This window comes from Bos indicus x Bos taurus, chromosome 10 (assembly GCF_003369695.1).
Source record: "Bos indicus x Bos taurus breed Angus x Brahman F1 hybrid chromosome 10, Bos_hybrid_MaternalHap_v2.0, whole genome shotgun sequence".
NCBI classification, from domain to species: domain Eukaryota; kingdom Metazoa; phylum Chordata; class Mammalia; order Artiodactyla; family Bovidae; genus Bos; species Bos indicus x Bos taurus.
The window spans coordinates 71,566,806-71,581,981 of record NC_040085.1 but is presented as its reverse complement, the minus strand read 5'-3'; the positions used below and the strand labels follow the sequence as shown (position 1 = coordinate 71,581,981).

The 15,176-nt window shown below is 35.9% G+C and overlaps 1 protein-coding gene across 6 annotated transcripts in view; it reads right to left on the bottom strand.

Moving 5' to 3' along the window:
* FUT8 (fucosyltransferase 8) overlaps nt 1-15,176 on the bottom strand; it is a 333,890-nt gene that overhangs the window by 66,589 nt on the left and 252,125 nt on the right. For all 6 annotated transcript variants that reach the window (XM_027554345.1, XM_027554347.1, XM_027554344.1 and 3 more), the window contains one exon: nt 341-578. In XM_027554345.1, coding sequence (XP_027410146.1) covers nt 341-578 — 238 coding nt within the window. The remainder of the gene's footprint in view (nt 1-340; nt 579-15,176) is intronic.

Here is a 15,176-nt window from a genome sequence, read left to right as displayed (position 1 = left end):
CAGATAAAAATGAACATTAGAGATGAAACTGATCATGAGGGAATTCCCTGGTAATCCAGTGATTAGGACTCTGCACTTCCATGGCAGAGGGCACAGGTTCAATTCCTGGTTGGGGAACTAAGATTCCTGCATGCTGGGTGGTGTGGCCAAAAAATAAGACATTTATCATGAAACACTTTGTGAATAAAATATTACTATTCTAGATTTTATCTGGATAATGTATGGTATTCACAATGCAGAGAAAAAATACTAAGATCCATAAGGTTGTAAGTAGAAATCCGATAACTTGGTTATGCAGTAGTTCAACACAGAGAGATGACAAGTTGCACAGGCTTCTTACCTGACCAGTGTCCAGTGGAGACACCAGATCTGTCTGTGCAGGTCTCACTTACAGGTCTAAACACAGTTTCCCATCCTCCAGTAGCATAGCGCCAATTGTGAGATTCCAAGATGAGTGTTCGCTGGGTGCCATATGCAATCATGAAGCAGTAGACCACATGATGGAGTTGACAGCCATAGCCACAGCCTTTGTTGATGTTACACACCAGCTTCTTGGCTTTGCTGCAGTCCTTGGGATTCTGTCAGTAAGGAAGAGAAACAAAGGCAACAATAAACTGTATGGAGAGGTTAACTCCTCTTTATAGGCGGCAACTGTCAAAAATCAATATAATAAGCCAGGACCAGTCCAGTATATCTTATTAAGCAAGGCATTTAGTTTTTAAGATTAGATTTCACAGAATCCACTGAAAATTTTATGTGCATACTTTGGGAGATGGCAGTGAAAAAGACCAGTTACTTCAGAAACATCACCAACAAATGTGAAATTAAGCAGTTACATAAAAAAAATAATAATACTCTTTCACTTCTCTATCACTCGGAACATGCAAGTATGATTCTCTTTGAATTCAAAGTTGCACACATTGAAATCTTTATAAAAGGAGCAAAATAGTTCATTTACTCCAGCTGCACTTCAGCATTCTGAGCTTATTACCTTCACAGATGAAACTCAAATTATCTTAAAGGAAAAACTATAATTTATCTAATAATTCTACCTATTCCAGATTTCAAGATGTCACTAACAAAATGGACTTTTTCATTATAGAAGTAAAGTCACTGAATACTGTAAAAGGATATGAGTTCAACAGTTAAAAAATATCAGTCATAGGACTTTAAGAAAACAAAACTGATGCTACTGGTAATTTTCAAAATAAAATGTAGAACATGCTTTATATCAGATATATTGAGAATGTGTTATGCCAATTTTTAATAAGGCTATCCATTTTTTCTTATTTACATACTTTAATATGACTAGCAAGTGGTTAAAACACTTTAATATTATTTGTATTATCTAACAATGGGTCCAGTGGGGTCCAGTGGGGTTAAGCAAATGTGAAAAATTCTTTTTTCCCATTCTAAGGCATCAACCCCATCGTATTTCATTTGGGCTATCTGTAAATACCCTAGGCAGCTTAGTTCTTCAAATAAAAATCTGTTTTGACAAGGACTCCTTAGCCTGAGAAAATTTTCAAGCTGTTCTGTCTGCAGGTCCGGGAGAGAAAGAACGGGTACTTTTAGGAACAGCATCTTTTCTTCCACATAGCAATAAGCAAGGTAATCAGTTCTCAATTTATATCAGCCTTTAATAAAGCAGTTGCCAAACCACAAATCTACAACTATTTTCTAGGGACATCATCTTGTCATGTCATCATCACACTTGTCATGTCAAGTAGAGCCCTAGAAACAAAAGCTAGGATGATTAGGCTATAAAATGATTCGGGGAAAAAAAAAGCTGAGAAGGGAAAATGCAATACACAATTACTTTCAGAATTATCTTTCATATTCAGATGTGCCACTGTACGCTAGTCCTTTCAGATCAAAGAAGAACCTATATCATCAAGAGTCTTGTAAAGAGTTAGAGCCCTTAAGAATTCAAGAAAGCCCAAACAAAATTCAGCAAGATGTGGTCAATGCTGTTTCCCCAATCAAGTTCTAGAGCTGCTGATTCTCTTCGCTTGAGACTGAACTCAAGGACAGACTCCTCAGGCTGTAAAGATTCCCACTTCAGCCACGGAAGATTTGAGAGGAACAGAGGGGGTCTGATGTTGGGAGACCAATTCATCATTTACTCTCTTACAATATTATACAAGGATCTGGGAGTAAATAATGTTCTCAAACTGATCCAAAGCTTTATTATTAATTCAACAGTTAAGAGTGCAAAGAGTATTGACATTTGTTAGGTTTTTCATGATTTGTAAGAAATAAAACACCCTGAATATTCCTGAAATTCATATGAATGAAAATGTCCTTCACATATTTTTCAATAAACATTTTCTTTCACAACTGCTTTGAGATGTACAGAATTATTGCAAAGTTAGTACAGAGATCCCACATACCTCACAACCAGTTTTCCATATTATATCTTATATTAGTTTTAATTTTTTTTAAGGAAAAAAGAGAGTAAAGGAATACAATAATTAAAACATCTGATGTTTAGTTTTCAAACTGTAGATTTTTTTGCTGAAAAGAAGACTCACATCTACATTAAAAAATATACCTGTATTTCTTGAGAAAAGAGTTTAATTAGAACCCAATGTTTCAAGAACTGAAGTCTAAGGAAAAGAGGATAATTTATGAAATGAAGCGTATTTCAAGAGTCTTAATGTGTCTCCAAGTAAGCTGGTGACAGAATATATTAAATCTTTCTGTAATGTCAAAGATAACACAGAGAAAAGGAAAAAAGTCTATTATGTTTGGTTCTGGAATGAGAAAGGTCTACATATACGCGTAACCAATGGAAGACTCTAAGGCAGAGAGTGATAAGAGAAAATGAATGGCTGTTTGGAATGATAATAGTTAGACAAAACACTGAAAAGACTCAGAGCTATAGCCCATTTTTTTTTTTAACCAAAATGATATTTAAAAGTCTGCAAAATTCAAAGGGTCTTATTCATAAAATATTCATAAAAAAGAGAGAGATAGCAAGAAACAGAAAAAGTTTATGTTCTAATATCTAGAAAAAAAAAAAGCAGATATATAATAGGTAAACAAAGCAACAACTCTGAGATGGATAGGGACTTATTCTAATGGAAAGGAACCTTATATAAGAAAACCCATCATCAGAGCTAAGTCTTTGTTATCCACCGTTACGAAGTAGCAACAAATAAAGAGATTTATGGAATTCTATAAACGTGAAACAGAGCCATTGTTATACATACATACATTCATATACATAATCTCCAAATTTCTTACCAAACAGACTTTGTCAGTTACCACTGATCCTCATTTTAGACTTTTCTGGTGATGTCTGCAAAACACTTGAAGTGTGTCTGTATTATTCGTAAGCAAGAATATAGAGAAGGGCTTCATTACTCAAAGCTTTACTTTAATCATGTTATCATTTTATCAGGGTGGCTATTTCTGATGATAAAATCTGTTTTTTGTTTGCTTCTTGTGTGCCTAATGCACTCTCTTCTATATTTCTCTACTAGAAATGCCAAAATGCAGGCAGATAATTCTGTTCTACGCTGTAATTCTTTTGCTTTTTCCCCTCCTTATGGTTTTACGCTGCTCCCTCCACTCATCTCTCCCTCTCTCATTCCCTCCCTAGCTCCCTTTCTCTCTCTCTCTCTCTCTCTCTCTCTCTCACACACACACCACATACACACACTTGGAATATGATACACTTCCAGCAGATAGAGGCTCACTAAGAAGCAATTCTTGTTGGTGAGTGGGAGATGGGGAAATATAGAATGAAAATGTTCCCCCATAAGTCCCCTGGGAGATAGTCTTACTTCTCCCTCCTTTTGCCTTGATTATCACTGAGTGATCAAGTATAGGTGAAACTTTGTTCATTTAATAAATATTTATTAAGCACTAAATGTATACAAGGAAACATGGGATATGTATGACAATCCAATAGAATAAGAAATTCTACACATAAATAACCACAATAGTAGACAATTTAAATGTTTTAAGATCATGGTAAACAAGGAATTAAGGAACAGAAAAATCACTTTCAGTTGGACTGAAAGGGTTATGAATAAAACTGCATTTAAAATAAACCTTTAACATATAATTTATTGTGTTTTTGAAATGCTAAGGAAATGTACTTTTTCCATTATTCAATGATAGTCCATAATGCAAAGAATAATTGTGAAGGGCAAAGTGAAATTACTTTACAAACTCTATAAATTATATTTAAAATGTAGGGTTTTGTATACCAGGTCTTCTTAAAGTCAGACTCATCAACAGACACATGTATTCTTGCTTCTTTCAATGGTGATGCTATTTAAGTTTTAGAATAGGAGGTAAATTTTTCAAAATTACTTAAGATATCGTGTTCTACTTGAAGAACTACAGAGAGGTTTAAGATACAAGTTTTTTTCCTAATTCAAGCTCTGTTATGAATTCAGTTTTGTGATTTTTTGCTTCAATTTGGTAATGTATAATTGAGATAAAAATTACCTCTCCCCATAACTGCTCCCTGCTCACCTCCTTCTATCTCAGAGATAATATGAGACTAAAACACATGTATACACTCAAAGCTAATTCAAACATACTATCTCATTTATCCTCATAATCTCAAGAGACATTACTTCGCACTGGATAAATGCTGTTCTATTTGTATTTAGTGCTATGAGGTGGCCCAATCACAGGCCCTTATCAGCTAACAATGTTATGTAACAATTTTACAGTTATAATTCTGCAGTAAAGCTGTCACCATAGTACATATAAGAAATAAGGACTTGAGATAAAACAGAGTTCTTCTGTATTCCTTTTGTTCAGCTCTTTTTTTTTTTTTTTTTAAACACTACCTGAGGCATTTCTTCTGACACTGTTAGTTTCTAAGAATGACCCTATCTCAACAGAACTGAAATCTGCATTTGCTTTCACTGTCCTGTAAATAAACATTGGGAAGCATATTTAAATCAATATTCCTCTAACTAATACAATATATTAAAGGAAGCAGCATCTCTTAAGCCTAAATGATTACTAATTCACTAAAGGCACCATCAAATGCTAAAATACTTGATTTACTTGGGTTACAACACAAAAATAGTCACTCTGGGATGTGAAGAGCCAGTTTAATTAGGAAGCCAGATCAATTTCTATTTTGCTAAAAAAAAGAATAATTTTGAATTAACTAGTAAACCATAAGCATTATTATATAACTTAGGCACTGCTAGCATTGAGAGATTTCTACTTCCTTCACTTAATAAATTAGTAGTAATCGAGAATTGATGTAATATTACAAAACAGTATCAATTCTATGGCTTTTAAATCACAGATAAAACCTTTGCCAAGATTATTTAGATTTTTCTATACAAATAAAAGCCTCTTCAGAGGAAAACTTTCCAGTCACAGTGTAATTTCCTGGACCAAAACACTGAAGAAAAAGGCTAAATCAACAACAAACAAAAGCATTTAGTCAATATAAACTGGATATAAATATCTCCAGGCATCTCTTGCAAAGAGTAAGTGCTCACTAACTGTTAGTTCAACAGGACTGCATGTACAAGACAAAGGTGATGTCAAATCCATTGTCACAAAAATATACTAACAGGTGGCAAGCCAAAATTTATAATTCAGGTCTTGACCCATCGCTCGGTGCTCTTATTTGTCCCCTCCCCATGAAGCCTTCAACAAAAGATGCAGTGGAAAGGGTGGGCTCACAGCACTTCGCTGGTCATTGTTTTCTCAGCTTTATGAATGTCTACTTGACAAATAAGAACTGAATATATTTAAGGTGTACAATAGGCTGCTTTAAAATATGTAAAAACTGAAATGATCACCAAAGTTAAACTAATTAACATATTCATCATCTCACACAGTTATAATTTGGTTTTTGGTGAGGAGAACAGTTAAGATCAACTCTCTTAGCAAATTTCAAGTACACAATACAGTGTTATTATTTTTTTTTTTTGCCTTTGTTGTTTTTTTTTTCTAATTTTATTTTATTGTTAAACTTTACATAATTGTATTAGTTTTGCCAAATATCAAAATGAATCCGCCACAGGTATACATGTGTTCCCCATCCCGAACCCTCCTCCCTCCTCCCTCCCCATACCATCCCTCTGGGCCGTCCCAGTGCACCAGCCCCAAGCATCCAGCATCGTGCATCGAACCTGGACTGGCAACTCGTTTCCTACATGATATTTTACATGTTTCAATGCCATTCTCCCAAATCTTCCCACCCTCTCCCTCTCCCACAGAGTCCATAAGACTGTTCTATACATCAGTGTCTCTTTTGCTGTCTCGTGCACCGGGTTATTGTTACCATCTTTCTAAATTCCATATATATGCGTTAGTATACTGTATTGGTGTTTTTCCTTCTGGCTTACTTCACTCTGTATAATAGGCTCCAGTTTCATCCACCTCATTAGAACTGATTCAAATGTATTCTTTTTTTGTTATTAACAACTACAGTTACCATGCTGTGCATTAACTCTTTAGAAACTGTTCATCCCACGTAACTGAACCTTTGTACCATCTGGTGAACATCTCCATTTTCCCCACCTTCCTGACCTTGGTAACTACTGTTCCACTCTCTGCTTGCATGAATTTGAGTTTTTTAGATTGCTCATATATGTGAGTATTCGCAGTATTTGTCTTTGTGTGTCAAATTTCATTTACCATAGTGTCCTCCAGGTTCTTCCATGTTGTTGTAAATAGCAAGATTTTCTCTTTTTAACTATGGCTGAATAACATTCCATTGCTGTTTGTACACACACACACTTTCTCTATCCCTTCATCCACTGACAGAACCATAGGTTGTTTCTATATCTTGGCTACTGTGAATAATGATGAAATGAACATGTGTGTACAAGTATCTCTTTGAGACACTGATTTTATTTTCTTCAGATACATACTCAGAAGTGGGATTGCTGGAGTCATATGGTAGTTCTATTTTTAATTTTTTGAAGAACATCTTGTTTTCCATAATGGCTCTACCAATTTACATTTCCACCAACAGGGATGGGTATAAAGGTTTTCTTTTCTCCACATACTCCATAACATTTACTATCTTTTGTCTTTCTTGATTATAGCCATTCTAACAATTATAAGGTGATTTGGCTTATCGTGGTTTTGACTTGCATTTTCCTAATGATTAGGAATATTGAGCACCTTTGCATATACCTGTAGACTCCTCGTATGTCTTCTGATGTGCAGAAGTTTAGTTTTATATAGTCTCATTATTGATTTGTTGTTGTTTCTTAGGCTTATGGTGTCATATCTGAAAAAAATCACTGCCAAGACCAATGTCAAAGAGCTTTTCCCCTCTTTTTTCTTCTATTAGTTTTACAGTTTCAAGTCTTACACTTAAGAATCAAAACCCTGGGAATCCTTCCAGTTTCTCTCTAATAACATTACTTCCATAGGGAGGAACTGAATGACAGATAGCTCTTTCCAATAAAGAAAGGTCAGTAAAAAACTAGAGAATTGAGTCAGGTAAGTTAAATTTTATTGTGCTCTTTGTTTACTATAATCACAATACAAAATAGTTTTTAATTTGCTTATTTAAAAACATTCGCAACATCTAGGTTTGTGGTGGTAATGAAGAAAAGATTCATTAATAGTGTGGTAAAAACACTTCATTGTATTGGAACAATTTGGTTTTATTTCTCTAAAATTATTTTCAGAAACCAAAGCAGAGAACGTAATGAAGCTAACAGTGGAATTAAAGTACTGCATAGTGGTAATTAAAATAAAGACTCTGGGCATAGTTAACCATGAAAGAGAAAGTTAAAAAGCATTCTCATTTTCAAAAGCGAACACCGGAAATCATTGTCTTTTAACGTATTAAGAATATTTTCATAGCAAAGTTAAAGTAGTATTAAGGTGTGCTTTTCACACCTCTAGACGCCTGCCAATGCAGGAGACATGGGTTTGATCCCTGGGTAGGGAAGATCCCCTGGAGTAGGAAATTGCAACCCTCTCCAGTATTCTTGCCTGGAAAATTCCATGGACAGAAGATCTTGGAGGGCTATGCTCTATATGCCTGAAAAGAGTTGGAAAGGACTGAGCTCACACACACAGAGAAGAACAATCTGTTGTAAATATTAATAGTAAGGAAAAAACTAGCTTACTCACAAGTAGGCTACCCAGTGCTTCAGGAAATCAATTTCCCTGTGGGTATTTCATAATGTTTTAAGAGTAACAGATCAAGATACATAGTTTACAGACTGTTATCCTGATGGATTGAAGCAAAAGGTAGGTAGTTATTACATGGTTATAGAAGAGAAAAGCTCTTCTTGATAAGTAAAGCCAGTAACTGGCTTACTTTAAATGCATTTTTTAAACTTTTGCCCTTTGCCTAGAAATCTCTATTGAATGTCTGAAAATCATCTTTAAAAAGATGGAAATTCTATAGATCCAGTAGAAAGCAACAAAGTGGAGAATTTCTTCCACTGATAGTCTCTGAGACAGTGTTCTGTCACCTCTGGGTATTCCAGATAGTCCCTAAAAGACCTCTGTGTCAAGTTCGGTACACCAGAGCAACCTTAGGAACACTGTCTGCTTCCATAGGGCCACAGAGGAAAGACAGAAGGAATGAGATGCATCCACGCTTAATTCACTCATTCAAAATCGAATGTAAACACAACTCCCTCCAAGGCTAGAGAGGAAAAGTTGTTATCTGAGGAGCCTGATTCTGCCAATCCTACATGAATGCATAGAAAATGAATTTCCTCAAGTACCTTCAATATTTCTTCCTAAGTTGACAGCTTGATTCCCAGGTCTCAGAACCAACTGAACTGGTCAGGTTAAAACTAGCACGCTTTACAAAATTAAGGTCGAATTTCAGAAAGCCCTTCCATCCACCATTATTTTACTTAACAAGACTTATGGGGCTTTCCTCATACTGGCAGATAGTCTCTACAAAAAAAAAAAAAAAAAAGAGGGAAGGGGGGAAAAAGAGGGAGAAGGCAGTAGTATGTGAAAGGGGGAAGAGAAAAGGAGAAGGGAAGAGAGAGGAGAGAGAGGGAGGGAAGAGAGAAGGAGGGTATATACAGGGCTGAGGGAATGGGGCAGGAGAGGGAAAAGAGGAGGGAAGAAGGGGAAAGAAGGATAAAAATAAAGGCAAGCTCCAGAAAGGTTAGCTGTGTCTTATATAGTATTCAAAACTAAAATAGATTAGCAGACACAAAAGAGAAACAGTAGCTGGAATTTTGTTCTTGTGCAAAGGCTTTATTTTGTTTTAAATAAAAGAATAACTTAACACTGTACATTCTGCAAAATGCCATTCTTCGGGGTAGAAACGATACTTACAGCACTTGTCCCTCACTGATTTTTAAATCAAACCATCAACAATAATTAAACCAGACGTCAAATCTTGCTACTACTTCTCCTGGATAGAGGCTTTGTCCCACTTTTCCATGTAGCTGGCCAAGCACTGAGAATCTACTATTAGCAGATTAAAATTTCTTTGAAATCCTTAGCTATTATTATTTTAATTAAAAAACCTCTTTAGATCACTTTTCTCACTGCCTCAGTATAACAGTGCTCTAACCAATTCATGTTATTTTCTTTACTTTTGAAAATCTTTAACTCTACATCTTTTGATGTTTATTTGTAAATAATTTAAGACTCACAATAGATTGCAAAAACAGTAGTTACTGTGAACCTTCCACACAGCTTTCCTCAAAGAAAACATCTTATTTAACCACAACACCGAATTCCTGATTATCAACATCAGGAAACTGATGTTAAACAACATTATTAACTACAAAATAGATTTTTAAGAGAGACAGGAATACCAGACCACCTTACATGCCTCCTGAGAAACCTGTACGAAGGTCAAGAAGCAACAGTTAGAACAGGACATGAACAACAGACTGGTTCCAAATTGGGAAAGGAGTACATCAAGGCTGTATATTGTCACCCTGCTTATTTAACTTACATGCAGAGTACATCATGCGAAATGCCAGGCTGGATGAAGCATAAGCTGGAATCAAGATTGCGGGGAGAAATATCAATAACCTCAGATATCAGATGATACCACCCTACTGGCAGAAAGAAAAGAGGAACTAAAAGAGCCTCTTAATGAAAGTGAAAGAGGAGAGTGAAAATTTGGCTTAAAGCTCAACATTCAGAAAACTAAGATCACGGCATCTGGTCCCATCACTTCATGGGAAATAGATGGGGGGAAAATGGGAAAAAATGGAAACAGTGACAGACTTTATTTACTTGGCCTCCCAAATCATTGCAGATGGTCCCTGAAATTAAAATATGCTAGCTCCTTGGAAGAAAAGCTATGACAAACCTAGATAGCATATTAGAAAACAGAGACATCATTTTGTTGACAAAGGTCCATGAAGTCAAAGCTATGGTTTTTCCCATATATGGATGTGAGAGCTGGACCATAAAGAAAGCTGAGCACTGAAGAATTGATGCTTTCGAACTGTGGTGCCAGAGAAGACTCTTGAGAGTCCCTTGGACTGCAAGATCAAACTAGTCAATCCTAAAGGAAATCAACCTTAATATTCATTGGAAGGACTCACACTGAAACTCGAACACTTTGGCCACCTGATGTGAAAAGCCAGCTCACTGAAAAAAGACCCTGATGCTGGGAAAGATTGAGGACAGCAGAAGAGGGTGACAGAGGATGAGATGGTTGGATGGCATCACTGGCTCAATGGACATGAGTTTGAGCAAATTGCGGGAGACAGTGAAAGACATAGGAGCCTGGCATGCCGCAGTCCATGGGGTTGCAAAGTCAGACACAACTGAGCGACTGAATAACAACAAAAACAGATATTATTTGGTTCCACTGGTTTTTACATGCATACCTTTTTTGTTTGTTTATTTGTTTTTTGGTGTAGTACTTTCAAAACCTACACAGACTCATGTAACTACTACCATAATCAGTACACAAACTGTTTCATCAACACAAAAAAATCCTTGTACATTATCCCCTTTAGAGTCACACCCTTCTTCAAACCTTAATCTCCAGAACCAATGATCTCTTTTTATCACTTAGCATAACGCTCTTGCGATCCATCCAAGTTACTGTGTGCATCAATAGTTCATTCTCTTTTATTGCTGAGTAGTATTCTGTTATGTGGAATGTACCACAGTTAATTTACCCACTGAAAGACATGTGGGTTGTTTTCAAGGTTTGATCATTACAGTTAAGTTGCCGTGTATGTGAGTATATACATTTTTGTGTGTCCATGAGTTTTCATTTCTCTAGGATGAGTGTACAGCAGTATGATTGCTGAATCACACGATAAGGTCAAGTTTAAGTTTACAGTCAAACTGTTTCCCAGAATGGTTCTACCATTTTACATTCCCATGAAGAATCTATGAGAGGGCTAGCTGCTCAGCATTAGTTTAGCTATTCTGATAGGTATGTAATGGTATCTCATTGTATTGTTAAGTTGCATTTTTAAAAATAGTTAATGATTTAAACACCTTTTAATGTGCTTATTTGTCATTCATATTTACTCTTTGGTAAACTTGTCCAAAACTTTTACCCATTTTTTTAAACTGAACTGTTTCTGATTATTGACATTAGAATGTTCTTAATACATTCTGGATACAAGACCTTTCTTGGACATGTGATTTGCAGACTTCCTCCTAGTCTATGGCTTGCCTTTTCATCTTCTTTCAAGGGTCACATTCCCAGATCAAAAGTTTTTAATTTTTATAAAGTCCGCTTTATTTCTTTTTCTTTTATGAACCATTTTGGTGTCATGTTTAAGAACTTTTTAGCCTAAGTTATAAAGATTTATTCCTAAGTTTTTTTTTATAGTTTCACATATAGAAAGCTTTATAGTTTGACATATCACATTTATTTTATCTGTCAGATTTACTATCCATTTTGAGTTAAGTAATTTTAAGTAGAGTGTGAAGTTTAGGTCAAGGGTGATTTTTTGCTTATGAGGTGTCCAATATTTCAACATCATTCATTGAAAAGACTATGCTTCCTACCTTGAACTGCTTCTGCACCCCTCTCAAAAATCAACTGCCCACTCATAAGTATATTCTCAAAGAACTGAAAACTGATACTCAAACAAATACATGTAGAGGCATGTCTTAGCAGTACTCAAATAACAAAAGGCAGAAACAGCCCAAAGGTTCATCAACAAATGAATGGACAAATACTGGAATATCCATACAAGGAATGAAGTACTAAAACAAGCTACAGCATGTATGAAACTTGAAAATATTATGCCAAGTGAAAGAAGCAGACAGGTCACATATTGTATGATTCTATTTATATTAAATATTCATATTTCAAAATATTTTTTATCATTTATCCACACACACACACACACACATATATCATGACCAAGTAGGGTTATTCTAGGAAAGCAAAGCTGGTTAAGTATTCCAAATTGACTCAATATAACCATTAACAGTTTAATTAACACTAATTAGTATGAAGAAGCACTTGACAAAATCCAACACCTATTTCTGCTTTCCTGTGCATGCTCTGAACCTCTTTTAGTATTCAATATTGACTTGTCTATAGTGGTTTTTTTTTTAAAAGTACATCATGTCATAGAGTATTTTAAATAGCAGCACTGGGTATTATAGTTTATGTACACAGAGTTTATTATAGTCTACTCATACCAACATTTTACTATTTCAAGTGGAATGCAGAAATCCTACTAACTTTTAGCTCCCTTTATCGCTCCTCTTTTATGGTACAGTTTTCTTAAAAATTACCTTTATATCTCAGGAAAAACTGAGAATGAAAAAAAGTTACCTTTATATACATTGAAAAGTATAATAGGCAATGTTATAAATTTTGATTTTCACCATCAAACATTTTACAAATATAAGGGGAGCAAACCAGTCATTTACCCTACATCCACTCTCTCATTTGTACTTTTTTTTTTTAATTCCTGACAGTCCAAGTTTCTTTCTGTTATCATTTTCTGTCTGAAGAATTTCCTTTTCTAGAGCAAGTCTGCTGGCAAAAAACTCTCTTAGTTTTCCTTCATCTGAAAATGTCTTTATATCATCTTATATTTTAACTGCATGAAGAATTCTGGGTTGTTAGTTCTTTCATTTTGACACTTTAAAAATATCTTACCACTTCTGGCTTCCATGTTTTCTGATTCAGAAGCATTGTAGCTAATAAAATGCTTTTCTCTAGTTGCTCTGAAGAATTTTCTCTTTGTCTTAGTTTTCAGCAAATTACTTATGAAGTGTCTGGGAATACATTACTTTGGGTTTTTCCCTTTAGGGCTTTACCAAATTTAGGAAGTTTTCAAATCACTGCTTCAATCGTAAGATACAAACGTACAATTTTTGTTGTCGCTGTTATTGCCCACAGGTCCCTGAGGCCCTGTTTACTTTCTAAAAAATCTTTATTCTCTCTGTCGTCATAGTGGATAATTTCTATTGATCTAACTTAAAGTGCAGTCATTCTTCCCTGTTACTGCTATTCTACAATGAGCCAGTTTTTTACTTAGGTTATTATATTTTTCAGTTCTAAAATTTCCACTTGATTTTTTTTATATATAATCTATTTCTTTACCGAGACTTTAAATGTTTTCACTTGTTTCGAGCCTGTAATAGCTTTTTGGAGCATTTTCATTACTATAGCATCTTTAAAATCCTTGTCAGATAGTTTCAACATCTGTGTCATCTCAGTGTGATGTCTGCTGATTATCTTCCGTCATGTGAATTATGGTTTTCCTGGTTCTTGGTATGATGATGAGTATTATGTTCTGACTCTGCTATTTAAATCATCTAGTTTAGTAGGCAAACTGTTTTGGACTCCAAGCTCACCTTTATGAGCTGTGGCTCAAATGTCAATTTAATTGTTAATGCCTTTTCAGTGTTTTGTTCTGCTCCACTTGTGGACTACCCAGAGGCCAGTTTGAAGCCTGATGGCTACCACACCAGAGCTCAGTTCTCAAACCTTTTTCTATATTGATTCTGATCACTTTTAGAGGTCTTCCCAGGGTTTTAAACACAGATTGTAGGAAATCTGTTTATCTAACTCCTTTCTCTTCATAATCTTTCCTCTACTCTAGATGGGAGGGAAACAGGAACTGCCCCATTATTGCAGTGTGGTGATGGTGAACAAGGCTTTGTCCAAAGTCTCTGCAACTGTAACACCAGTTGAGAGAGGTAGGGGTGCCCTTTTTATTGCAGGGCAGGCATGGAGGACATCACTGTGTGTGCAGTCTCTACAACTATGACACCTGATGAGAGCAGTGAGGAAATATTTCTCATGATGTTCACCTGGAATAGGGTAGATATAATAAACATTGGGACTTCCTTGGTGGCTCAGTGGTAGAGAATCTGCCTGTCAATGCAGGAGTTGTGGGTTCTGTCCCTGAGTGCAAACAATCCCCTGAAGAAGGAGATAGTACCTCACTCTAGTATTCTTGCTGGAAAATCCCACAGACATAGAAGCCTGGTGGGCTATAGTCCATGGGGTCACAAAGAGTTGGACACAACTGAAGTGACTCAGCAACAGTTGATCTGAATTTGGCTGGAGGGCAGTACTTTGCTGACCTCTAGTCTAGGCCTGCAAAATCTGCAAAAATAGTGTGGCTAAAGGAAAAGCAACATCGAACAAGATGGGTAGGAATACATGTCATAAAGATATAAGAAATTATATCTTGTTCTATTTTGTATTCTACTTTGATAAAACTTTGGAGATGTTCTACCATTAGTGAGTCATATGGATTTAGTCTTTCGATAAACCTAAGGAGATTTTCTAATGCCCATATTACTTTCTACTTAAATCAGCATCATTATTTTCCTAATGTATGAGTAGCTAAAATTCAGACTCATCTTTCTGATAACTAGTTTTACCTAGTCAAATTGAGTGCCCCTACAACCAAGTTTCCCTGCTAAGGTATGATTAACTTCTCTATCCAAACCTGTATTCTTTTCTTGTCCCACTCATGTTTCCCTTGGGATTAAGGAATTATCAAATAAAAGGGGGACTGAGTAGGACCCTGCAGAGTCCTCCTGGGTAGTAAAGCCCCTCTCTGTCCCTCATTTGTTTGTAGAAAAAGGCTTTAGTCTCCTAGGCCTTGGGGCTAGTGGTAAAGAATGTGCCTGCCAATGGAGGAGATGCAGGTTTGACCCCTGGGTGGGAAGATCCCCTGGAGAAGGAAATGGTCACTCTAGTATTCCTGCCTGGGAGAATTCCATGAACAGAGGAGTCTGGTGGGCTGCAGACCATGGGGTTGCCAAAGAGTTGG